Raw genomic sequence first — 24,438 nt, 5'->3', positions numbered from 1 at the left:
GCATGTAAAAATGCATGTAGAAAAATAGGGACCATCTTTGGTGGGAAGGTAACAGCGTTCTGTACACCTTCAGCATTTAGTCATGCCAGCCACATGACCATGGAGACGTCTTTGGATAGTGCTGGCTCTTCGGCTTTGACATGAGCACCGCCCCCTAGAGTCAGGAATGACTAGCACATAAGTGTGAGGGGAACCTTTACCTATACCTTACTTCATTGAAAATAAAGATTATGATAGAAGTGAGAGGAAAGCAACACAGAGTAGTTGTTTTCAGTTTTTTAGCCCAAATGTACTTTTTCCCAAGATCCTTCAGTAGTTGTGGAGATTAGTTTTGAAAAAGATACAGTGGTTCAAAGGAACTATAGATAGATGAGACTGAGATACTGTATGCTTTGAAACATTTTAGCCTTCTGCTCCAGAGCCCTGCTTAGCTCTTGTGAGCACTAGTTTCCTATGTAACGATTTTAATTACATTAATCCAAAAAAGTAGGAAGGTGTTTGACCAATTGTTGAGGTGGCACTATAAATAAAAAAACAATAACCAATCTGTGCCAGCACCAACAAATAACTCTAGTTGGTACATATTATAAATAAGATTTTTTACAGGTTTTTATAGGATGAAAATGGGACAGAATTCTCTAACTGGGGGCTTTCAAAATGTATTGGAACTGTAAATGTCATCAGCCCTAGTGACAATAACTATAGGAAGGAAGGACGACTATAGGAATTCATTGGAGAAAATTGTATGCCATAATACAATTATGTATTATGAAGGGATTACAACCCTCAGTTGTTTGCTAAAATCCCACCTTGAAAAATAAACAATTGGACTTTTCCAGGTGGGTTGAAAATCCTATGAATTGTGTTCCAATACTTAAAGTGCACAAAGTTGGAGAATGCTGGTATACACCAAAACACTAATGTTACCCACCTAAATTCAAGCATAGACTGTTACAAATTGCAAAAAAGCACAAAGAGGATTTGACCACCTCAAGGCTCTAAGGATAATCCTAAACACATTTATGAATCCACTACTGAATTAATGCATACTGAATATTAGTATGAGTTACCAGTTTGTTGACTGAAAAGAAAATACTTTCCCTAGAAATTCCATTTCCATAGCACTCATGAGTTGGGCAAGCTTTGCAAAGTCTAGAAAGTTATTGACAAAGATGATCAGTAGAAGACAGAATAATATTGTGCACACTCTGTTTGACGAGTACTATTGCTCCTTTCAAATCTATCTATGAATTCATCCGCATCTCTTTATTCTTACTGCTTTACTGAATCTTAGAATCAAAATAAGGTAGTATTTTTTTCGGGTTTTAATCATATCACCTTTGATCCTTTGTTATGCAATGTGGAACAACATAAGCACCAATCTCCACGGAGATAGCTGCAACATTATATTCCTTCTTCCTCCTTATTTCCCATATTTTTCTATGTTGCTTTTTATTATTCCATTCCCATAGGATATTCATGCTTCATTCCAGGGAATCATCACTTTGGCTCACCTTCCTAGGCTGTGCATCCAGGGCAAGGAATTCAATCAAAGCACCACTATTTCCTTTTCCCTGACATATGTGACTTAGGAAGCAAAAGTTAATTTTAACTGCAAGTCTGGCTTATCAACAGTGTTTATTTGAAACTTGTAGAATCTCTCTTACCTCCTTCTGCTCTTTTTGTTTGTTAGAAGGAAGGAAGCAACTGACTCGCCTTGCAAGGACTTGGTGTGTCTGATGTTGCACCTCAGCTGCTTTGCTGGGCAGCAGTCCACTGCCACTTGTAGGGATTGTTGGTCTCTTGGATCTTAAAGGCATCAGGGTCTGGTAGAAGAGATAGGCAGCCAGAACCAGCACCATCAGGAATGGGCGAAAACGACACCATCTCCGGCCAGGCACAATCTGCCGGCAAGCCATGGCACCTCAGATTTCTGATTTGTCCCATTTCCACATTATAGGACCGATCAGTCTGGCTGCTTTCCACCAGCATGAAAGAAAGGCAGAAAGGTATGTTTCCTGTACTCAAGTTCTCTCTCCATCACTGGGCTTGAGTTCTTCCATGACATCAGCAGGCAAGAAAAGAGAGGCCCCCAGCAGAGAACGGCAAGCAATGTCCGACCTGGAAGAAAGAATGGGATTGGTGGTGAGAGACCGAAAGAAGTAACATATAAACAATGTTGATTGGAAATGAACACCCATTAAGTTTCCAAGTATTGCAAATAGAAGAAATGTGACAGTTCAGAGCAAAACTCCATTGCACAACACCCAGGAAAGGACCGACCGAACAGTTATGTTCAAACAAAGATATATTGGCTAAAAATTGCAATGGGCTTTGCACATAAAAGCTGAAAAATACAAAGGCTTTTCTAGCAGGGCTCTTCTTCCCCTCCCTCCCCCTTCCAATTCCTTTCCCGATGGGTTCTTTAAAAAAAATCATTTCCTTCATCTTTTAAATTGCCTTTTTCCTGCCAGAAAACACACACAGCCTCCCCTCCCTGCACAGCTTTTAACAGAGCAAAAAGGCTAGTTTTTGCTCGATCGGGTTTCTTTTCCCTCTTTTTTTTCCTCCATTGTCTTTTGGAGTTCAAAGTCATGTTTACTTACTCAGTTCTTCACCCTGTCAGACGTTTTCCATTCTCCTCTAACGGGTTGCTGATTAAAACCACTCCAACAGCCCAGGCTCATGACTTCAGCTCATCTCCACACACGCACACAGCACTCCGTCTGAACTCCGTTGGACCACAGACATATAAATAAAAATCAGGACTGCCCGGAGGGGTGGGGTTAAGTTTACCAAGCTCTGAAAAGTCTCTCAGGCTGGGGACTGTACTGGATCATAGAAAGAGTTTACTTTTGCCTCCCACGTGTTGTTTTGCAGCATTGTAAGAACTTCAGAACTGCACATAAGTTACGGAAAAGTGATACAGAGGAATGTGAGGGCTATGGCAAATGGTAAATCAAGAAACCAAGTGGCTCTCGGCTTGCAAAACCACTTCGGGATGTTCAACGTTATTTGCCAAACATACAGAAGAAGAGGTATGAGAAAGATTAACTATATGTCTGACTGAGGCATCCTTGGGTTTATAGCACCGCTTACTGTAATTCCATGCAGCTAAATGTTAGCAGACCAATAGCTGGCTTTAAGAAGAGGGAGAAAAACACCCCCCAAAATTAAAACTTTAATTTAGGATTGAGTCCTGACGACTTCCTCTGGCAGTCTCTGCAGTTTTCATGGCAACACTTTTTAGAAGTGGTTTGCCCTTGCCTTCTTTGTAGGGCTGAGAGAGAGGGACTGGCCCAAGGTCACCCAGCTGGCTTTGTGCCTAAGGTAAGACTAGAATTCACAATCTCCTAATTTCTAGCCTGATGTCTTCAACCACTACATCAAGCTAGCCCTCATAGCTGACTGTAAACCATGGTATAAGCAAACAAGCCTGCATACACCCATTATAGAAACTCCAGGAGCATTGAATAGGGAATCTCACCTCCCTCCTTCTCCCACTTCTGTCACAGATCATTATTTTCCCTCTCTTTTTAATGTTACTGATGAAAAATGTTTCCTTTCCTGGAACCCAGAAAAAAGTTAGTCAAAAAGAAAAGTGGGTCATGGGGATCAGGCAGGACACAGGAAGGTTATGTGCTCTCATAGATGGTATCCCCAAGCTCTCCATTCTAGTGGCCTTCTTCTTTTTGGGACAATATTAATTCTTCTCCACATCTGCCAAATGGTTCCCCCTCCCCCCCATGCAGAATAGAGGATGACATTGTGTTCTGCTTTCTGTCTCTATTTAACTGCTGTCATTTACATTAAAAAAATAGAATAACTTAAAGGCACTCCCTTTGGCTCTGTCCATACCCATTGCCTATAGTAGTTTTCCAGAATGGGTCAACTCGCCACAGCAAACTCTCCACAGAACTCACTGTGGCCAAGTCACTGTGGGACACCTCATCACAGGACATTTCAACAAATACAAAAGTTAAATTAATTTTGATGGAACCATGGCCAATAATAATAAAATACATTTAATCCAGTAATATACAAGTTACAATAATTTCAACAAAAACATGGTTACCAATAACAAAAGTAACTGAATGAAGTTATTAATGTAGTGTTGAATTGCCCCACAGCAAGTTGGCCACAGTGAGTTGCCCTATACCAGTGTTTCTCAACCTTGGCAACTTGAAGATGTCTGGACTTCAACTCCCAGAATTCCCCAGCCAGAGAATGCTGGCTGGGGAATTCTGGGAGTTGAAATCCAGACATCTTCAAGTTGCCAAGGTTGAGAAACACTGCCCTATACCCTTGTTTCCAATGGCTCTGGAAAGTTCTACATATTTAAGAGATACATAGATAACGTATATTATCATGCATTCTTTTGCCTTTTTTGGGGGGGGTGTTGTCTTTTGCCGTTATCTACCGTTAGATAACAGTTTTGATATTTGATGAAGTTATATAAACAAACACCAAGCTTTATTTTTGCTAGAAAATCTGAGTGATGTGTGTGTGTGCTTGTATGACCAGAAAATTGGGAATGATTAGCAATAGCAATGGCAGTTAGACTTATATACCGCTTCATAGAGCTTTACAGAGCCAGCATATCGCCCCCACAGTCTGGGTCCTCATTTCACCCACCTCGGAAGGATGGAAGGCTGAGTCAACCTTGAGCCGGTGAGATTTGAACTGCTGAACTGCAGCTAACAGTCAGCTGAAGTGGCCTGCAGTACTGCACTCTAACCACTGCGCCACCTCAGCTCGACTAAGCATATACTGGGTGCAAAACTAAATTGGAAATTGCTGTGTAATTTTCCAGCATTTTGGTTGGCCTACACTTCTTTTCCAAAGTTCTAATTCAGTGTTTTTCAACCTTGGTGACTTTAAGTCCTGTGGACTTCAACTGCCAGAATCCCCCAGCTGGCTGAGAAACAATGTTCTAATTCAATATGATGGAAAGAGAATAATTTCAAAACATCTTCAAAGATTTGGAGGTTTTTTTCTCTTCCCATAATTATAAGGTGATCAAGGGATAGATGTGGATGCATCATTCTGCATTGTGATCTTTCTCAAGCTACAATTAAATTCCAATGAAGAGACTTCCTTCCTATGGTACGTTTTCAAATCAGGAATCCAAAAGGCAACATCCGATGTTGAATGGTATTGTGCAATTAGTGTAATTAAAAACAGCAACAAATAGTCCCTCTCTTTCCTTTAATAACTAGCAATACTGACCACTAATACGCAACTATAATCTAAACCAGTGGTAGTCAACCTGGTCCCTACCGCCCACTAGTGGGCGTTCCAGCTTTCATGGTGGGCGGTAGGGGTTTGCTGTAACTCTGCTTTATAAATTTTATAAAGTTACTTCCCTACTTTATAAATCACTGTTACTGTGGAACTGGTGGGCGGTTAGAAAATTTTACTACTAACAGAGATACAAAAGTGGGTGGTAGGTATAAAAAGGTTAACTACTCTTGATCTAAACTTAAAAGCGTTGCCAACTCTGAAACTGAAAAATATTCTGAGAATTAGATTCCCCCCCCCCCCAAAATAGCCCATTTCAGAGAAAACATTCAGGACACCGAGAACATATTTGGTCATGGGTGTGATCAATGTCCATGGTGGTCACTAATAAATACTTTTGATTACCTAAAACTGATTGTGCATGAAATCATGTACTAGGTCAGATCTGGGAGAAGAGGCTTTTATGATTCTGACTTGGTACTGTCCCTGTCTGGACAGTCTCGGAAATCAGAATTGCTGCCACTCAGAAAGTTTCCATCAACTGTGATAGGCATAGCAATAGCAGTAGACTTATATACCGCTTCATAGGCCTTTCAGGCCTCTCTAAGCGGTTTACAGAGAGTCAGCATATTGCCCCCAACAATCTGGGTCCTCATTTTACCCACCTCGGAAGGATGGAAGGCTGAGTCAACCCTGAGCCGGTGAGATTTGAACCGCTGACCTGCTGATCTAGCAGTAGCCTGCAGTGCTGCATTTAACCACTGCGCCACCTTGGCTCTTTCAGGCATCCCTGAAACCAGGCTTCAGAGATCTTAACTCTTGTAGTAACATTTTCTTAACTCATCTCCTTTTTTTGTCCTCACTGGAATATTTTAATAATACATAATGGTGGCAGTGGGACAGCCAATAGGTCAGAAGTAGGAAGCCATGAAAGAAATGTTTAGTTCAAATAGCTAATGAAGTGAAGCAGCTCTTGACTTGCTTAGCCATATCAAGTAATGCTCCAATTGCAACAGATGTTTTGAGAAATCTGAATGTCAGTTTACTAAGAGCTTTCTCAAAATCAGATTTCTTGGTTCCTCAGGACATGAACCTGTCAAACCTGTGGCCCACGGGCTGGATGGGTCACGTGCTCTCCCTGCCCCCATCCGGTTTAGCGAAGGGGGAAAAAGTTGATGTCACATGACGCCACCATGAATTTGACACTCCTGCTCTAGAGGCCGTGTTTTTGTAGCTTTTCATACATATAAACAAGCCTAGCTCATTTGGGACTATTCTACATCTACTTATGAGAATTAACGTTCAAAATTGCATTTTACATGCCATTCTGGAATTGACTGGTTGTTATAGTATTACTATTTTTGTGTATAAAACTAGTTCATATCTTCTGTTCATGCCTCATCACTGTTAACAATGACTTTATCTAGCTATCAAGTTGTTTCTCTGCAGAAACAGGCACACAATCAATCATCCTCTATGCCAGAATATCAAACATCTCTGTATGTGCGGGTGACTTGCATATAAGGAGGCAGAGAATCAGAATTCAAAATTCCTTCTGATCACAATATTGGAGTTCACAACAGCCAAGGTTGTCAAGAGGAATCTCTAGGGGTTGCAGCAGAAACTGTAGCCACATCTTGCTTAGTTGGGTGGTGGGAATCTATTATAGCAAATTATTCCTACGCTTTATTGCTAAACTAATAGTTTGGGGATTGTGCAAGTTTATTTAAAAGGGAAAGTTGAAATTGCTTAGTATGAAATATAGTCTGTTTCTGACTAAAATGGGTTAAAATATGCTCTGACATTCACAGATTGCTTCCAGCATCTCAGTTACGGTACTAGAAGATGCAATTATTATAATAAATGTCCTCACTATATGAAAAAAATATTTCATTTAGAGAGGAATGGGCACATGTACTTATATATATGGCTTACAAAAAAAAGAAGAAACAATATAAAACTATGGACCTTAATCCGCCAAACCCTTTTCTCCAATTATTGTATGCTGATCTATCTTTAGCAAGTTACTAGAAAAAGAACTTATATTTTACATTTAACTCCAGAAAAACTGCTAAATTATGTCTGCAGCAGAAAACAGTAATAAAAATAAAACTGATGAATATACCCCCCCCCCAAAAAAAAGTGCCTTATGGAGTCTTAAAATACCCTGATTTAATTTAACATGAAAAACCCTCATGTACTAAGGTAAACACTCCCAATTCCTGAAAATAAAGCCTCGTTACTCACCTTTATCCATGACTGGTGTGAGCTTGAATCCAACGTATAGCGTTCTGGGTTGCTTATCCCTAGAATAAGACCTGCAGTTTTCCAAGCTCCAATGTAATTGTAACTATGTTTGAATGTCACTTGTAAGGAAAATATAGTTCTATAAGCTTATGGAGTCATTTGCGAGCTGACTAAATCCAATTTTGGCTTCCACCTGCTGCACAACCAATAAAGTGGTTTCATATTACCTTTCGGAAGATACTCTAAAAACTGTTACAAGGCAACTGACTAAGAAGTCTAAGCTAGAAGGCACTCTGCTTCATGCAGTGCCATCCTATGCAAGATGGATCGTGAAATTGTAAAGCAGACTAAGGGTGAGCCTGAGAGGTAAATGTTTTTTCCAAGTGTTGAGCAGTAACGTAAAAAAATCTCTTTCAAAAGTGTAAATCAGCTGATCTTCCTTAAGTTGAGATTCATTACTCTGAAAGCCTATCGACCATGATGATCAAGATTTCTGGCTAAGGTTCTCTATCTCCCTGACTTTTCCAACTCAAGGTTGAACTTGAAAAAGACAATTGGAGGAGTGTTGTAACATACATACAGGAGAAATGTCCACTTTTTCCAAGCTAAGGTTTCAATTTGGTATTTGATTTGCCAGAGGTCACATTCCAGCAGGTTTGTCACCCAAATTTAGGACATGCATCATGCCTTCTATGGACATTGTATGATCTAACAGAAAAATCCCTCTCTATTCTTTCTCAACCATACCATCTTAAAGAACTGCTCTGAATTGCTGAGGATAGAGGAATGTTGGCGATGGCATTAGAAGTGGCAGGAGAAGAAACTAGAAAAGAAACAAAGCATAGTATACTCCACTAATGTAATTTCCTTATGATAGCAACAAATTTGGGATCCAATTCACTGTTTCTTGCCATGTTCTACCAGCTGACTGACCTTAATTCAACATAACTTTGAATTATGAAATTTTATGCATAAATGAATTTCCTAGATGTCATATAAACATTAATCATTCCCAGTATTTAAAGTGTTTTTTTTGCTTATGTGAACGACGTTATGTGAACCAATTATTTAGCATTATGAATAAGGAAATAGTAAAAATAAAAAAAGAACCACCCACCACACAGTAGACATATTGCTTAGTATGTTGGAGATGGAAACCTTTTATTTATATATTTTATTAAAAAAAATAAAAACTATTTAAAATCCTCCAGTTAGACTGCATATTATGAAAGCTTTCATGAAATGTTGTACTGTCTTTCTTTGATACAGTATGCAAAGCATTAATACTAGCATTTGATTTTTTTCAAATTTGAACACCTAATACAATTTCAATTTAAAGGATCACTTGCACAAAAAATAAACACATTTGGTATAAAAAGTTTATCACTTTAACACCATTTTTAATGACTATGCCCTGAATGGACCCCAAACATATAAAGATTAGTGGTATTTTTTTTCCTTTAAAGTGTACAAGAGTCTGTTGCTATGTTCCAAGTACTCCAGAGGATATTAGCCCAGTGTGTGTATACAAGAACCATCTTCTTCAGCCTGCTGAATTCTATTTCAACAAGAGAGCAAGCTCTAAAGGCATTTGAAAAAGTCCATTCTCTTGACAGCCTGACTTCTTTTACCACTTATATACATAAATTCCATAACAGTTCTTGAGCACAGAACATGCAGCAGAATGTCAGCTGAATATAAAATGATTCGAAATGTCCTTTTGCTGGAATTATCTGAAGACCAAGTTATCATAGAATGCCCATTGCTTAGAGAAAATGGTCGGAGTACAAATGTCTGCATATGTTTGCCACTGGAACAATCCATGGCTAACTGGAAAAGTATTTATAGCACAGCAGTAGTGCATAAATAATTTAGGTACAATATTAAAACACAGCTAGCAAAATTAAGAAGTCAATATTTTTGACAGCTATATCAATCCTTCTTTGACTAGCTGCAAAGAAGCATTTCCTCCTAATCCACCTCCCAAAAGGAATATGTTAACTGGAGTGAAGATAATGCAGCATTTATTTATGCCTATTGCCTCTTCTTTTCATTGCAGCAGTACACTGAGGGCAGTACCATTTTCCTTTTGGTGCTTCTGTCAATCCAACACAGCCATAATGGAACCACTCTATAGGACACTGTAAGAAACATAAAAGAGAAAACATGATAGTCTGAAACATCGATGGTAAAAAAAAAATGCAATGGATTAATATGGGACAGATTCAGAGACTCATAAATAAAGGAAAAATACCAGATCTCTTTAGGAAGCCAGATAAGTCTCAGATGTTACATTTCTTGGCCATCAATATTACCAGGACAACTACTATGTGCTTATTCAGACAGCTTTGTATGTGTAAAATCATCTTTAAATTCTCAAGAGTTGTATTATTTGTCCCCCAAACCATCAAACAGAATCTAAAAGTTACGTCTAGGGTTTAAAATACTTAGTCACACTTCTAATACATTCACTGAAATCCCAGCGACAACCTGAAGCATTTCTGACAGTACATCCAACTTTTTCCTCAAATGTATTATTATAAGCAGTGAAAAAGAATTGAATACTGATATGCATATATATGTATATATTGTGTTTGTGTGTATTCCACCCCAGGCAATAGTTCTGATTATCTGTTTAATATGGTTCTTAAAAAACTAAAAAATAAATAAATCAATAAGATATTGTTCATAGTTTCAATTAGTTTTCCATACTTACATCTTGATTATCACAGCCCACCATTTCACCGTATGACACCTATGAAGAATCAGTACATATTATTTGAACATTAGATTTTATATGATCAAAAAATACTTCATATCAAAAAGTTAATAGGAGAGATTGAGATGGAAAGTTCCAACTTTTAATATGCTGAAAGAATAGTCATACTATACGCTCACTTTCCTATTATTGGAACTTTTAGATTGGAGAGGACTTCCAAAAATTCCCATTGAAATATCCAAGAATTACTGAACTTTTTTCTTTGATCATTAACATTTTAAATTTGAACTGGCTATACCAGTTTGGGGAAAACATTTATTTTTCCATTACTATCAGCTGCAACATATAAACACAGGTAACTTTCTTTTCACATATTTACTATCTGTAATCTGGTTTATTTATTATTTGTAGAATATTAGCCTTAAATATTAAGTAGAATGTTGTTTTGACTTTTCAAATACAAATCTGAAACAGCCAATTTGTATGGCTGTCTGAATATAGCTGAATATAGCATCAACATTAGATTTTATATATAAAAGCTGTATTTCAAGTTTATTTTTCAACAGAAAATACTTTTAATATCTAATCTGAAATCCAATCAAGGAAGATCTTCATTAAAAGTAAACAAAATAGAGGAAGCAACAGTAATATTAAATACTGATAACATTAAAATAAAAATTGTTTCTCAATCTAGTCATTATTTGAATCAGTCTCTGTAGTACTATCATCTTAGTGATATAATTTTCATTTACTCTAAATAGTATTATTGTTATATTTTAAAATTTTTAAGATTATTTAGTTATTGTAACTGTATACTACTTTCTATAACTGCAAATCTCAAAATGCTGGGAGTCCATAGAATCAGTTATAGAAATATAATCAAAATAAAAAGATTTAAGAATTTTTTTGCAGAAACTAATTGTGAGATTACTCATTCTACATAAATTTATGCCTATATATTTGTAAGCAGTATTTGAGAATCTATTTGTTTATTCAGATTTCCCTTTATGTTATATTTTCTTAGTTTGAACGACTACAGCCAGATTTATTTTTTGTGTTTAATATTTACATAATATAAATCTGCTAAACACTGAAAAGATTTTACATCCAAAGAGATTTTTGGATGTTACTGCATAAAATGATATGAACAGTTCTTTATTAAATTCTACTAATTCTGCATCTCCAAAAATAAAATGAGTAAAAATGAGCTGATTGATGATGAGGATTAGCAGAAAAATTGGATACAGAAGCAGATTTATTTATATTTCTTTGACACTATGCAGACATTTTCAAAGATTTGATTCAAAGATGCACTATATTCTGCATATATCAACAAACTGTTGGTCATCTAGTGTTATAGAATTCATTGTAATTTGGTAATTTTAAATTATGTTATAGTATAAATATTCATAATTTATGATACATAATTACATATTATCACATCTGTCTCCTCTCAGTAAATCTGCCATGATCAATAAACTAGGCAAACTGCCCTGTCAGAAACAATGTTCTTTCTTTGACAGAATATACCTGATTACAAATGCAGTAACGTGGCTCATTTGGATCATAGGTCCAATCAACCTGACTATTAGATTCAGACTCGGGAATGGCTGCTGTTTGCTGGGAGAGTTCTTGGGCTAGTGCAGAGGATGAGGAACATGATGACAAAGAAGAAGATGAAGATGATGAGGACGACTGTTGACTTGAAGATTTGGTATTGTTTCTGGAAAATTAACATAAACAGGTTACTTTCGCCAATCTATTTTTCATGACAAGGGATATTCTGAAAACAACAAAAATTTTAAAAAAACTATGATGATACAATTTTAAAATGATTTCTAAGTTAAGCCAGTATGTACGAATACTGTCCTCTTCACTTACAAAAAGCTTCAATTTTCTGTCTGGGGACTATGCTAACATCTGAATAAAATAATCTACATTTTCTTCATAAGGGGAATGTTGAGGTCCAATTAAGATTGTGGTGGGGGGAATCATTCTTCTTTGAATTTTTCTTCAGGAGTTTTTGTTAAAGAAGGCAATGTATCACAAATGGCATACAATGGAATTTAGAAACTAATTATAATTCATTGAGAATTCTTTTGTTAGAGCCCTTTTCTTTAAATATCAATTTCTTTCAGTATGGGAGAAAACTTCTTGCAGACTCAGAGAATGTATTTTCTTGCCTTCGCTGTAATAATTCATCTTCGTATTGTTAAGTAACAGGGCAAATAACATATTTTAAAAACCTTCAGTAACCATAGCTCTTGAATTATTCCTGAAGGGAAGTCTGAATACGGAACATTACAGAAATAAAAAGGCTTAGAAATTTGATAACTTAATTGCTTCTGCGCCTTAAGGGGATGAGCCGGATTAAGACAGCAAGCTCATACTGCCCCCCCCCCCCCAAAAGGTGAAAATTATTGTAGTGGTTGCACTCCATCTGGTGGCCAAAACGAATAACGGTTCCTATTTTTTTTTACATGAAACTTTGGCATAAAATTAAATTTACAGATCTGGAATCTACCCTCATTATATTTCTATTCAGATCCTAAGAAAGGCGATAGCAGCAGAAGGCACTATAACCTATCACCCGAGAATGGCACGGATTCAGTGCAAAAAGGTGGTTAGCATGCTCAGCTTTTTTACTCTTGCTTTAACTACTTGCTGCTTAATATACATATCCTTTTTTAAGTCTTGGGAAGTTGGAAATTGAAGCTGGAGATTGTCCAGAAAAGCAGCAAAAGAAAAGTTCTTGTTTTGTTATTACTGCTGTTAACAAAGAGAATAAAGGTGGTCTTGGAAAGACTTAACAGAGGGAATACAACTACAAATAGTCCTCGAATTAAAAAAGTTCATTTAGTGGCCATTCGAAGTTCCAATGGCACTGAAAAAAGAACTGATGACTATTTTTCACATGTACCATTGCAGCATCCCCATGGTCACGTGATCAAAATTCAGACACTTGGCAACTGATTCATATTAATGACGATTGCAGTGTCCCGGAGTCACGTGATGTAACCTTCTGACCAGAAAAGTCAATGGGGAAGCTATATTCACTTAACAACCATGTGACTAACTTAACAACTGTGGTGATTTACTTAACAGTAGCAAAAAAGGTAGTATAATGAGGCAAAATTCAATTAACAGATGTTTTGCTTAGCAACAAAAATTCAATTGGATTCAATTGTGATAAATCAAAGACTACCTGTAGTGTCAAAGACTACCTGTAGTGTAAAAGGTTTACAGATAGTCCTTGATTACAGTGGCAACTGGGACTATATTTGCTAAGTGGTGTTGTCGTAAAGAGCAATGTCATATAACTAGATTACTTAGTGATGGCAATCCCAGCAGTTTGGTTGCCAACTGCAGATTAAAGAAGGGTCTGAAGTGATCAGACTGCTAGGCAAGCAGGTGCTAGGCAAAAGCTGTGGCTGCCACCACTGAGTGTGGGTGACCTGGTAGGGACCATGAGTGATATTTCCATGTACTGCCGGAAGGGGTGCTATGGAACACAAGATCCCTGAGATCGCTTAATCCATAACAAGGTTCCTTGGGAGAAAACGTTGCAAGAGCAACTTATAGAAGTTTTCATCTTATAGAAGTTTTCCCTGGCAGTTTCCCCATTGTGCAAATTATTCATTGCAATGTTAATTGCAAGCTGTGCATCTGAGAACATAGACTGTGATCATGTGACTGCAGAGATACTGATGGTGGGAACTCTTGAGAAATGGTTGTGGAATCCTACATGCAGCATTGTTGTAATTTGAACGGTCACTGAACAAGGGGTTGTAACCTGAGGACTCTATGTAGGAATGCTGGACAATAGCGGTAAGGAATTGGGATAGAATTCAGAAGCAATAAATCCTGCATCTTTGTCATACAATTTTGTCTTTCCCAGATAGACACTGAAATCCTCTTTTGAATGTCTCTTACAACAAACAAAGAACCTACAATTTTAATGAACGTACTTGCTTTTTCTACCACTCCGTGAATCTGTGGTTGATGAACTCAATGTCTGTGATAATGTGGATGCCAAAGCAGATGATGTATATCCTGCTGTGTCCCTGGATAATGCAAATTCTCTTGCGAGTTGGAAGTCATTGTTCTTAAAGGCTTCATAGCTTGCCTTTAAGCTCGATGTCCGTCTTCCTTCTTTCATCTAAAAGAAAAACAGCAATATTAATGGCGGGTTTCAAATTTAGCTTTATTTAGAATACATTGAATACAGAAGTGAAACACTTGATTTTCACTGCTTTCCTGCATGAGCAAACCTTGAGCTAATCTGTAATTACATTATGGAACCAGTAAGCTTGTTTAGTGTAAAATCATTTAATGAGTACCTTACTTTCTTCCCTAAAAAAATACTATAGGTGAGGTTTGAGTTTCAAAATATTGCAAGAAAATTATTGGTATTTTCCTCTGGCTTGTCTCAAGCACATGTAGATAAAATTAAGGAGAATTACAGGTTTGCAAGTTTAATCTAGTGGGAAAAGGTTTCAGAATGTCCCATATAAATATCTCCTTTCCTGTGAAACCTACATCCATGAAATGTTAACCAATAGATATGACATCTTTGAAAACAATTGTTTTGAAGTGCCAATAACAAATCTAATGAAATAAAAGATGCTCTAACAACCTGTTTGGGGCAGGTATTTTAAAACATGCTTTGAATTCCTTACCTGTGCTGTGGCTTGCACTGCCTGAGCTGCTGCCATGGTGATAGCACCAGCTCCAGCTCCTGAAGATAATGAGCCCAGGTTATACGATGCCAATGGCTGAGAAGAATTTGCATTATATGCACTGTTGGATGAGGATGATGAATTACTGTTTCGACACCCTTGATGAATAAAGGGAACATATTTATATAGTCTAAAATGAGAACTAAAAAAATAAATGTCAGAGAACTGGAAATCAACTGTGTATGAAGGAAAAGTTAGACAGTGTGCTAATTAAGAAAGGAAAATATAGATTTAATGATGTGGAAAGATTTTGGTGCTGTATCAGTTTCTCTGTACTGTTTGCTCTCTCGCCCAAAGACTAAAATGTAACGAAGTTATGGAAGAAATGAATTCTTTATTTCATGCTTTAATAAACCATTTGATATGATTAAAAAAGGAGTGTTTTGGGAATTCAAATTTAAATGTAGGGTGATTTTTAAAATACAATGGTATGGCAAATACTACAATACTCAACATTGCATGTTTTGAAAATCAAATTATCAGCAATAAAATATTAACATTTTTCACTACTTAGTTCAACTATATGCTATCACAAATAAAATGACACACACCTATATTGAGATGCAACATGAATATTATTAGGAAAATGCAGAAATTTGCAAAATTTTACTTGGCTCTGAATCACTTCTCATGCACTTTTAAGTGTATGTAATTTAAAATTATGCAATGGTAAGTAAAATACATACCACTCAGAAAACTGAAAATGTTTACTGCCTTAAAAATATTTGCAGCCATAAGTAAATAAGCAGTTTGGCCTATGACAAAGCATCTTTTCCCAAACTTGTCTTCTAACTATAGGGAAAGTCTGTTTTTTTGTTTATTTTGCTGTTAAAAAATACCATCAGAAACATGTCCCTGACAAATTGTAAGTATACAAAATGGAAACAGGGTAACAAATTTCTGCCTAATCTTCAAAGACTAATTCTCTTTCCTGGAAAGATAGTAATAGTGATGTCACAAATGAGTTAACACATATGCAAGGCTAAGTTGGAAATGGAAAAAATGAGACATTGAACAAAGAATGTAGAGAAAAAGAAGGAAGGAAATAAATAGCAGGAATAACTGTGTGAAAAGAGGTTGTAAATCATGAGCTATATGTTATTCCTGGTGTCAACAAGATCTTTCTAGATGTGATAAGACCATTTTCTTAGCTACATTCCTCCGCCCATTTCTTCAGAAACAGATAGAGGAAACATGTTGCATTGAATCAAATAAAATATTAAAAGACTTAGATCACAAATATACTGTTACCCTTGTTAGTGATAGGGTGCTGCAACCTTCTGCTCAATCTGGTTGCTATCTGCTCAGGACTAAGTATTTAAAACTGTGCATTGGCTATTTATATGCTTCTGGGGAAAATTCAAGGCATTGGCAGCCCTTCATGGTTTAGGACCTGGTTGTTTATGGGTCCATTGTTTTCCTGAACGTTTCTATCTGTCCCATGTAGTCTGGCAGAAGAACCTTTAAGGTCTCATCTGCTTACAAGTATCAGTCAGGGGGTGTCAGGAGGAACCTTTTATGTTCTGGTGCTCACCCTCTTGAATATTATCTCTCCAGAGATGAGTTTGGCTCTGTTCCTGTTGGCCTTCCAATGCCTAGAAGACTTGCCTCTATTGAGCCTGGGACCCAGAATGTGTGATGAAGACATCTCCTGATTCTGCTGAATTATTGACTTCTGATTTTTAATTTTTCCCTGATATCTGTTTTATGTATTTTTATATGTTTTATCTTTTTTAATATTGCTAGCTATCCAAACTCATGTTTTTGAGATGGGTGATCATATAAAACTAATAAATACATTAACTCTCTCTGAATTGAAAAGCATGGCTTAAAGAAAAAGAGTTAAGTATAAAGAAAAAAATGCATTACTCATTTTTTATTGGGCATAATCCTAGCAGGGAGCTAACCAGAAATCAATGGCACTTTGATTCTGTTTAGTCTATTTCCCCCTTGTTTTGTTAAAGCTGTTTTTAATTTTTGGACTACTTCTGCACTTATAGCTTATAAGTTCTGTCATACAGCTTTTAAAAGCAAATGCTGCGGCAACCACTTTTAAATGAAAATTGTATCTGCTTTTTTCCTCAAACAACACTGTTTCTGAATATAGGATCAAAAATGGTTCAGTTTGCTTAGATTTTCACTTAAGTTTATAACAGAAATTACCTTGTGCATTTTCTTTAGAGGCATCTGAAGTGAGAGTTGACAGAAGAGCTTCAGATTTAAACTTCTTTTCAGGTACGTGGTCTGCTGCTGCATGATGAGAGGAGGGATTGTGTTTCCTTTCTGTATAAAGAATTTAAAAAATCTGTCAGTTCAAAAGTCTAAACTGAGGCGTTGAAATGAAAATGACATACTTCTAAAAACATACAAAGCTTAGCCTTATCAAGCCGTTTTTATCAATTTAGAGCCACTGAATGTATTCAAGCATTTGTGCAAATTCCAATGGCAGCTTTAGGAGACAGCCGGCTTTTCATATAGATAATCCTATATTAGTTTTACATTCATACTAAATCACATTAAAGGCAAAATATTCAACTTACTTTCTACTGGAGTGTGAGAATGTGCGTGATGATTATTCAATGGTTGTGAGGGTGTATCCAGTTCCAAAGAACCTGTCAGGATAATAAATACTTCTTTTAATTCCAAATATGGTTTTGACAAAATACTGTAAATATGGCAAAAAGCATCCTGACACCATGGATTGTTTACTTATCTTTTTCATTCTACTACATTTTTATCTTGTAGAACTAGAACATTCCTACCTCAAAACCTCAAAACTATGTAATTAAAACTTTACAGGGTAAATAAACCTCTTAAAATAAATAATTTCTACTATTTCCATTCTATTTTTTCAAAATATAAAACAGATTCAAGGATTTTCATGCTTTATCATGCCTATCATTCTTTTACTGAATCAAATCTAAATTCTAATCTAATTCACATGTAAAATCAATGCAAATCGCAATGTTACTTTAAATTCTTAATTTCAGATCCAATCATACCACCTTTGAACTGGATCATGGATGCTTTGCACACTATTAAATGCCTGGTACCATTAAACTAGAATTTTATCATCATACAATATTATATACACTAGCATAATTCTAAAAGATTATCACACATACTTACGTCTTTCCAGTATTTCGGTAATACCAGCATTATCAGCTTCAAGTTCCATTTTAAATTTAGCTAACTCCTGGTCCAATTTTCTTAAATGACGGTCTACCTAATTTAATAACAGATTTTTAGAACTGGCAGCTTATTTTCAAGCAGCATTATCATTTCAGACCTTTGGAAGGGTATTAAGAAAATGAAAAATTGCCATATAAAACATCCTTAACATAAAAGTATTCATACACTTACATGAAATACATTTATTCATTCATTACATTTATTCAATTCTCTCAATAGATCTCTCAACTGTTTTAAATACTGTATCAAAATCATGTTTCACCATGGAGAGGATATTGTAATGGAAATAATACTTCTGTTTATACCCAGATGACAAATTCCACAAAATAGCAATAAGGTATCTGCTTCACCACTTTCCATTTATATTTTGGTTCCATTTCATCTCCCTGTTCTGTCTTGTTTCCCTGCACTCATATTTTTCATTGTTTGCCATTATATGAGGTCATCTGTCAACTGACAAATTGGACTATATTGAAATATGGGTGACAATCTTACCTTTGTGACCTATAGTTCAGGATGTATCATGCAAACTAAGACAACTGAGCTGAAAAACCGGCTAAATTAATACAAATTTTAAGCCTCTATATACCCTCTCAGATTTCAATTAACAACTGATAAAGGCTAGCATGAAACTAAATGGGTCTTTCTTCTTAGAAAATAAGCTATAAGTCAGGCCACGCAAACCATATAGTCAGCAAGGAAGCTAACACAAAAACTGCCACAAATTTGGTTGTAAAACAAGTGGTACAAATCCAGGCAAGAGCTCTGGGATGATCAAAAATTAGGGCAGATCTGCTGCATGTATTAATGAAAATATATTTATTTCTATTTTTATACATTTACATTTATGTAAAATGTTGAAAGAAAGTGTCAACTGAAGACCACCATATAAATCAATTCAAAATTTTCTATTTTACTTACTAAATCATAAATTTGATTAGCCAACTGTACTTTTTCATCTGCATCTTCTAGCGCTTTGTAGTAATCCTGCATCAGAAATATTACGTAAGCAAATTGGTCACAAATATTATTTAGTAACACATTAATAATTACTAAGTGAACTAGGGCAAAATTATCTATCAATGCATAATTACACTATATTAATATATTAAAATAAAGCATATTTTAAGATAGATTAATATGTGTGGACTACTGCAATTTCCTCTATATGGAGATTCCGTGAAGAACACACAGAAAGTTCAACTGGAACAGCTTTCAGAAACTCAGATGGGTGTATCTAGATTTGTCCATCTGAAAGTGTTACTGTAAGCGTTACTACATTGGCTGTTTGCTTCCAGACACAAATCAAGTTGTTGGGAGACATACTAGGACTCAGGACAGGTAATCTTTAGACTGTCTGGGCTGAGACTGCCCTTCCAGTAAAAGCTGGAAGAAAATGCTTCAAAGCTTTTCAGTAATTGTGTAACACTGCCACCACCACCACAACCCTTGAAAAGCTTGAACTTTGATATCTGGAATACCTCCTCCTTTTGGGCTTTTAAAAAATCTTTAAAGGCCCAGCTCTTAAGCAAAGGATTTGAAAACAATGAAGATTGATTCCATAGGTGATGCTATTAGGCAATGTTCTAATTATTAATGCTCATGTTATCTGTTCAAAGAAGTTTTGAATTAGCAACATACAAGCTGTGGTAAATAAGTGAATATAAATATATTTCTGGAACCATGATTTAACAAATATTCAGAGTTATGAGAAGGTTCAAGGAAAGATAATCAAGGAACTTGAAATGAAATGAAGTCTTATAATAGAGATATAAGAATCTGAATGTATTTAGTTTTAGAAAACACTACTGTATTCTATGATGGAATTGTTCAAATATTTCTATACACAACTTCCATTTAGCAGGATATATGATAACAGATTTAAATTTCAGGAAGGCAAACCCCAGTTGAAAGGTAGATAAAACTTCCTAACAAGATTGGTACTTTAATAATGGAACCCACTATCCATGAGTATGATAGAATATTCTTCAATGTATATATTCAAAGCACAGTTTAAATAGTTACTATTTGTCTGAGACACTTAACTTAGGTTCTGGAATTGAGTTGAATGTATAAATGTTTATAATTCTATAATCAGTGAAAAAAATGTTATTGAAGTAACCAAGACCTTTGATTTAATTTGTTCCCTTGGTATTTATTCATGTTACTGAATCAAATAGGTATCAAATCAAATTGGAAGATTCGATGAAGTTTAAATTGTTCCATCTCTTTCCACTATTTTCAAGCATGGAAGATACTGTGTGCCCTTGAATTTGTGAAATTAAAATGAAAGCCAATATCTATATTGAAAACACATTGCATTTAAAAAATCTATCAATACCACTTGTTTGTAAATAGGATAGGTCATATAAAAATTGTATAGGTGTAGAAAATACAGCAACACTGAAATATTCTACAATATTTTGAAATATGTGAAATAAGTTGTTCTAGACATTCCAGGAACATTTCAAGCACAAAATAGAACTAATTTCCAGCTATGTGTGAAGATTTTGTTATATCTAAACTCAGAAGTAATTTAAAACAAATTCAAGGATCTACTTTGCAATTTTGTTGTAAGAAGGCATTTGCCTTATTCTTACCTTTTTAATTGAAGTCATTTGTTCTTCTCTCCATTCCTGTTTGTTTTTCTTTGCATTCATAAAAAATTCATTTACTCTTTGCTCCAGTTGATCCATTGCATCTTAAACACAGAAAACATTCTATATGTTCATTTCTCTAGGTAAATATGTAATAGTTTGAAATAGGATAACACTAGTAAACAAATATTTTAAGACATTAAGAAAATGACTGGTCATAAGACATAATTTAATTTGTCCACAGAGGTTTGTCTGATTTGTATCCCAGGAGCTCAGGACAGCTAGGAGACTCTTTCCTCATTTTTAATGCACATCAAAAAGATAAGAAAAGTTGATTTGAGAACATGACTTGTCCAAAATTCACAAGTGCATTTCCATGCTGAGGATAGGCTTGAATATGAGTTTCCTTGCTCTAATTTGACATTTTAACTGCTAAACCACTGGCAGTACTTTAACATTATGAGAGACACATGACAATATCTTAACAATATTTTTGTAAAAGTAAGTCTTCCTAACTCCAGTGAAATTCCAAAATAAGGAGATATAAGATTACAATATTAGCTGAGCGAAGTACTACAAATGAATTAAGTTTACTTCCATATTTAAGTTTGTCACATTACATTTGTCATAAAAGCTGTAGCAAAGAAAAGTTTTAAAAATCCTAACTTCTGAACTGTCTATATACAGCAGAGCTAGGGTATTTCAGATGTCACTATGCTGTAACCCCTAGCACCCAGAATGAATAAGGCCAATGGTATTGTTGGACAGTACTATAGTAAGAGCCCGTCTGGTCCAGTGGTTAAGGCACAAGGCTAGAAACCAGAAGAATAACTTCTAGCCCTGCCTTAGACACAAGTCAGTTGGATGACTGTGGGCCAGTCATTCTCTCTTAGCCAGCAAAATCAGGCTCAGGCAACAAGTTGATCGGTCAATTCCTGTCACAACCAATGGATCAAAATTTGATCCAAAAAACCCTAACACCAGGCAGAGGGAAAAAATGTTGGATAGTACTTCTTCTTTTGGTATCATATCCATCATCGGACATTGGCGATCATGTTAGCGATCCTATTTTTATCAACAGCCGGATGAAAAAGTGCTGCTGAGTTTTGTCCAAACCAATTGGACAAACTACTGAAATCAATTGCTATTGAGAATGCATAAATATATCCGAGAATGTATTTAAGCAATTAAATTCAAATGCACCATAAACAATGAGCAAGTCTCAATTACACCTATGTTTCCAAGATGGTTGATTTAATCATGGTTCAGTTAGGGTGAGTTGCATAATATACTAAATCATAAATTAACCACTTTGATTGAGTCAAAGGGTATCTGCTAAGAGTAATGTAGTTGGCTTTTTATGGCTTACTGTGAATCTTCCAACAAATAGACGAAAATAGGGAAAGTGTGAATAATATCAAGATAATAAAATTGAAATATTTAGGACAAATGATGAGCAACAAGAAATGCCAAATACTTCATACACAGCAGAAGATTCAAAGGAAATTTAGAGCTGGAAGTGGTGTACATTCAGGCTGAAACAAATCTACATAAATTATTGGGGGAAAGTACTGTTTTGGACAGTATTATGAAGTGTCACTGTTCCAACAGAAGACATCAGAAATAAATGTTGCATATACTGTACAGTATATATCAACAACGTACAGAAAAATCTTTTGTGAGTTCTGCTTATTTACTGTGTTTATTATGCATAAGGTTGATCATAGCTTTTATTTTACAGATGATTCTGTATAGTGTTAACACCTGGATGGGAAGATCCATGTTCAAGTCCATCCTCTGCCACAGAAACTCTCAAAGAACAACTTAACTCAGAGGGTTATGGGGAGAAATGGGAGAAAGCACTATGTACATAACTATATACATGTATATGTACATATGTAATTATATATATGTATGTATATATGTGTATATATATTGTTATGTACATACTGCATATGTATATAACATAGCTATGTGTATTATATATATATATTTTCCCACAACTGTCACATTATCTAAGACTTTATTACTATTATTTTTCTCTTCCTTCCTAGTACCTATCTCTTCCCACTTATGACTATAACCATGTGGCTTATATATGGTATCTTTACAATTATATTGTTTTATTTTTTTCCTAGTATTTGATTGCTTATTAGTAACCTATGACTATCACTAAGTTTTGTATCTTATGATTGATGAATGTATTCCATTTTATTTTTCTTTATGTACACTGAGAGCCTATGCACCAAAGACAAATTCGTTGTGTGTCCAATCACACTTGGCCAATAAAGAATTCAGTTATGTATCTTGCTGAGCTCTCGAAGTCAGGCGAGAAATACATGTAAAGCAAACGTATTTCTTAATCCTTATCCATTTCCTACACTTCCAGCTTATTTTCATCTCCCTACTAGTGAACTTATGTTTCATGTTGCTGCAAAGGCGCTTACGGTGCAGGTACAGTTTGCCTAATGTTACGTTTCTGAGGAATTCAACGCTGGTGCGGGCAGCACCTTAAGAAGCCCGTGTCATCTTTCCTTCGACAAGTGCTTCACGCAGGGCTGCGAGGTAGCTCTTCCCACCCTTCCCTCTGGAAGCCCGCCTCAGCGGCTGGCTACTCGCCGGGCTGCGCGCGAAGCCGCGCCAGGGAGGCGGTCGGTGGGCGGGGCTGACTCACGTACTCTGCACCTGCAGGTCCATCTCGCGCATCTCGGTGAACCTGTCGCGGAGATCCATGGGAAGTTGTTCGATCACTGCAGGGAGGGAGGGAGGGAGGGAGAAGGAGTGAGTCAGTTAGATGCAACAGCCGCCTTGAAAGAGGGAGGAAGGTGGGCGGAGCCTACGCTGCGCTCTCGCCGTTCCCCCTCCCCTCGGGCCTCTTGCCCCCCGCCGCGCTCCCACTGCAGAGACTCACTCTCGAGGTAGTCCTCCAAGTACAGCATGGTGGCGGCGGCGGCGGCGAGGCACGAGCCCGGGCGGCTCCGTTGTTTCAACGACGAGCGAGGGGGGGGCCTGGGTGGGGTGAAAGGGAAAAAAAAAACACCGCCTCGTCCCTTCCAATATGGCGCCCGCACCGCCAACACCACCAGAGCTCGACTCAGCGAAAACAACATTGGCGGCTGACGGCGCTCGCTTCGGCCGCCGCGCGATTGGCTCCTGGAGAAGGTGACGTATGTTCGCGGTTCACAGGTTCCCGCTGCTTCCTGGGAACTGTAGTTGTTTGAGCACAGGCAGCATGGACAGGAGGACTCAAAAACTACACATCCCAGAAGCCGTCGATTTTGACGCAGGAGGAACAGGAGGATGCTGTAAGGACGCGGGGAAGTTGGAATTGTCCCTCGATGGCTTAATTACTGACGGCGTTGCTATCCGTGTTTACGTAGACTCGGTGAATTCGAGCTAGTTCGGACGAGCCGAACCACAAATTCATGTAGTTAAAATGCCACTTCTAGGTTAAGGAACATGTTTCAAAAATATAATTTATAATAATTTATTTCCTCCCTTTATAGTTTAATATTAAAGCATATGGCTACGGGAAATTATCCACAATGTTGCCCTTGCTTAGGGCAACTATGCATAGTTCTTTATTAATTGTTTTTCTAAATTAAGTAGCGGGGTGTGTGAGTGAAGAAAAAAAAGAGTTTTGCAAAAGTAAATTACAAGGGGTCATTTTTACAGGAGTGGTTTCTGCTAGACCAGGGGTCTC

At 36.6% G+C, this 24,438-nt stretch overlaps 2 protein-coding genes across 4 annotated transcripts in view; both read right to left on the bottom strand.

Annotated features, from left to right (window-relative positions):
- Window positions 1–3,037, bottom strand: part of CPED1 (cadherin like and PC-esterase domain containing 1) — a 105,783-nt gene extending 102,746 nt beyond the window's left edge. The window contains exons 1-2 of the mRNA XM_087723653.1: window positions 2,607–3,037; window positions 1,668–2,121 (exon numbers count right to left, since the gene is read on the bottom strand). Coding sequence (XP_087579779.1) covers window positions 1,668–1,919 — 252 coding nt within the window. The 5' untranslated portion in view covers window positions 1,920–2,121; window positions 2,607–3,037. The remainder of the gene's footprint in view (window positions 1–1,667; window positions 2,122–2,606) is intronic.
- Window positions 3,038–8,630: 5,593 nt separating this feature from the next.
- ING3 (inhibitor of growth family member 3) lies at window positions 8,631–23,836 on the bottom strand. Of its 3 annotated transcripts, none has more exons than XM_087723652.1 (12): window positions 23,647–23,836; window positions 23,414–23,485; window positions 20,739–20,839; window positions 19,060–19,125; window positions 18,076–18,172; window positions 17,487–17,558; window positions 17,110–17,229; window positions 14,887–14,945; window positions 14,176–14,366; window positions 11,738–11,930; window positions 10,205–10,243; window positions 8,631–9,629 (listed from the first exon to the last, which is right to left on the bottom strand). In XM_087723652.1, exons 1-12 carry the CDS (start codon window positions 23,672–23,674, stop codon window positions 9,513–9,515), a joined length of 1,155 nt encoding a protein of 384 aa, XP_087579778.1. In that variant the 5' UTR covers window positions 23,675–23,836; the 3' UTR covers window positions 8,631–9,512. The 3 variants fall into 3 exon arrangements, with proteins under 3 accessions (XP_087579778.1, XP_013917087.1, XP_013917086.1); XM_014061612.2 differs by having other exon boundaries at window positions 14,887–15,044; window positions 23,410–23,485; window positions 23,647–23,835; XM_014061611.2 differs by having other exon boundaries at window positions 14,887–15,044; window positions 23,647–23,835.
- Between the last annotated feature and the right edge of the window lie 602 nt (window positions 23,837–24,438).

This window comes from Thamnophis sirtalis, unplaced genomic scaffold (genome assembly GCF_051295495.1).
Source record: "Thamnophis sirtalis isolate CommonGarterSnake01/CBP01778 unplaced genomic scaffold, rThaSir2_p1.2 scaffold_9, whole genome shotgun sequence".
Lineage (NCBI taxonomy): Eukaryota > Metazoa > Chordata > Lepidosauria > Squamata > Natricidae > Thamnophis > Thamnophis sirtalis.
This window is presented reverse-complemented; position numbering and strand designations above follow the sequence as displayed.

Coding starts and splice junctions, on each gene's coding strand:
- ING3 (XM_014061611.2), bottom strand. CDS start 23,674: ATGCTGTACTTGGAGGACTACCTCGAGA. Junction 18,173..19,059: donor CTAATCAAATTTATGATTTA/GTAAGTAAAATA, acceptor TTATTAAATTAG/GTAGACCGTCATTTAAGAAA. Junction 10,244..11,737: donor GTTACTGCATTTGTAATCAG/GTATATTCTGTC, acceptor GATTCTTCATAG/GTGTCATACGGTGAAATGGT.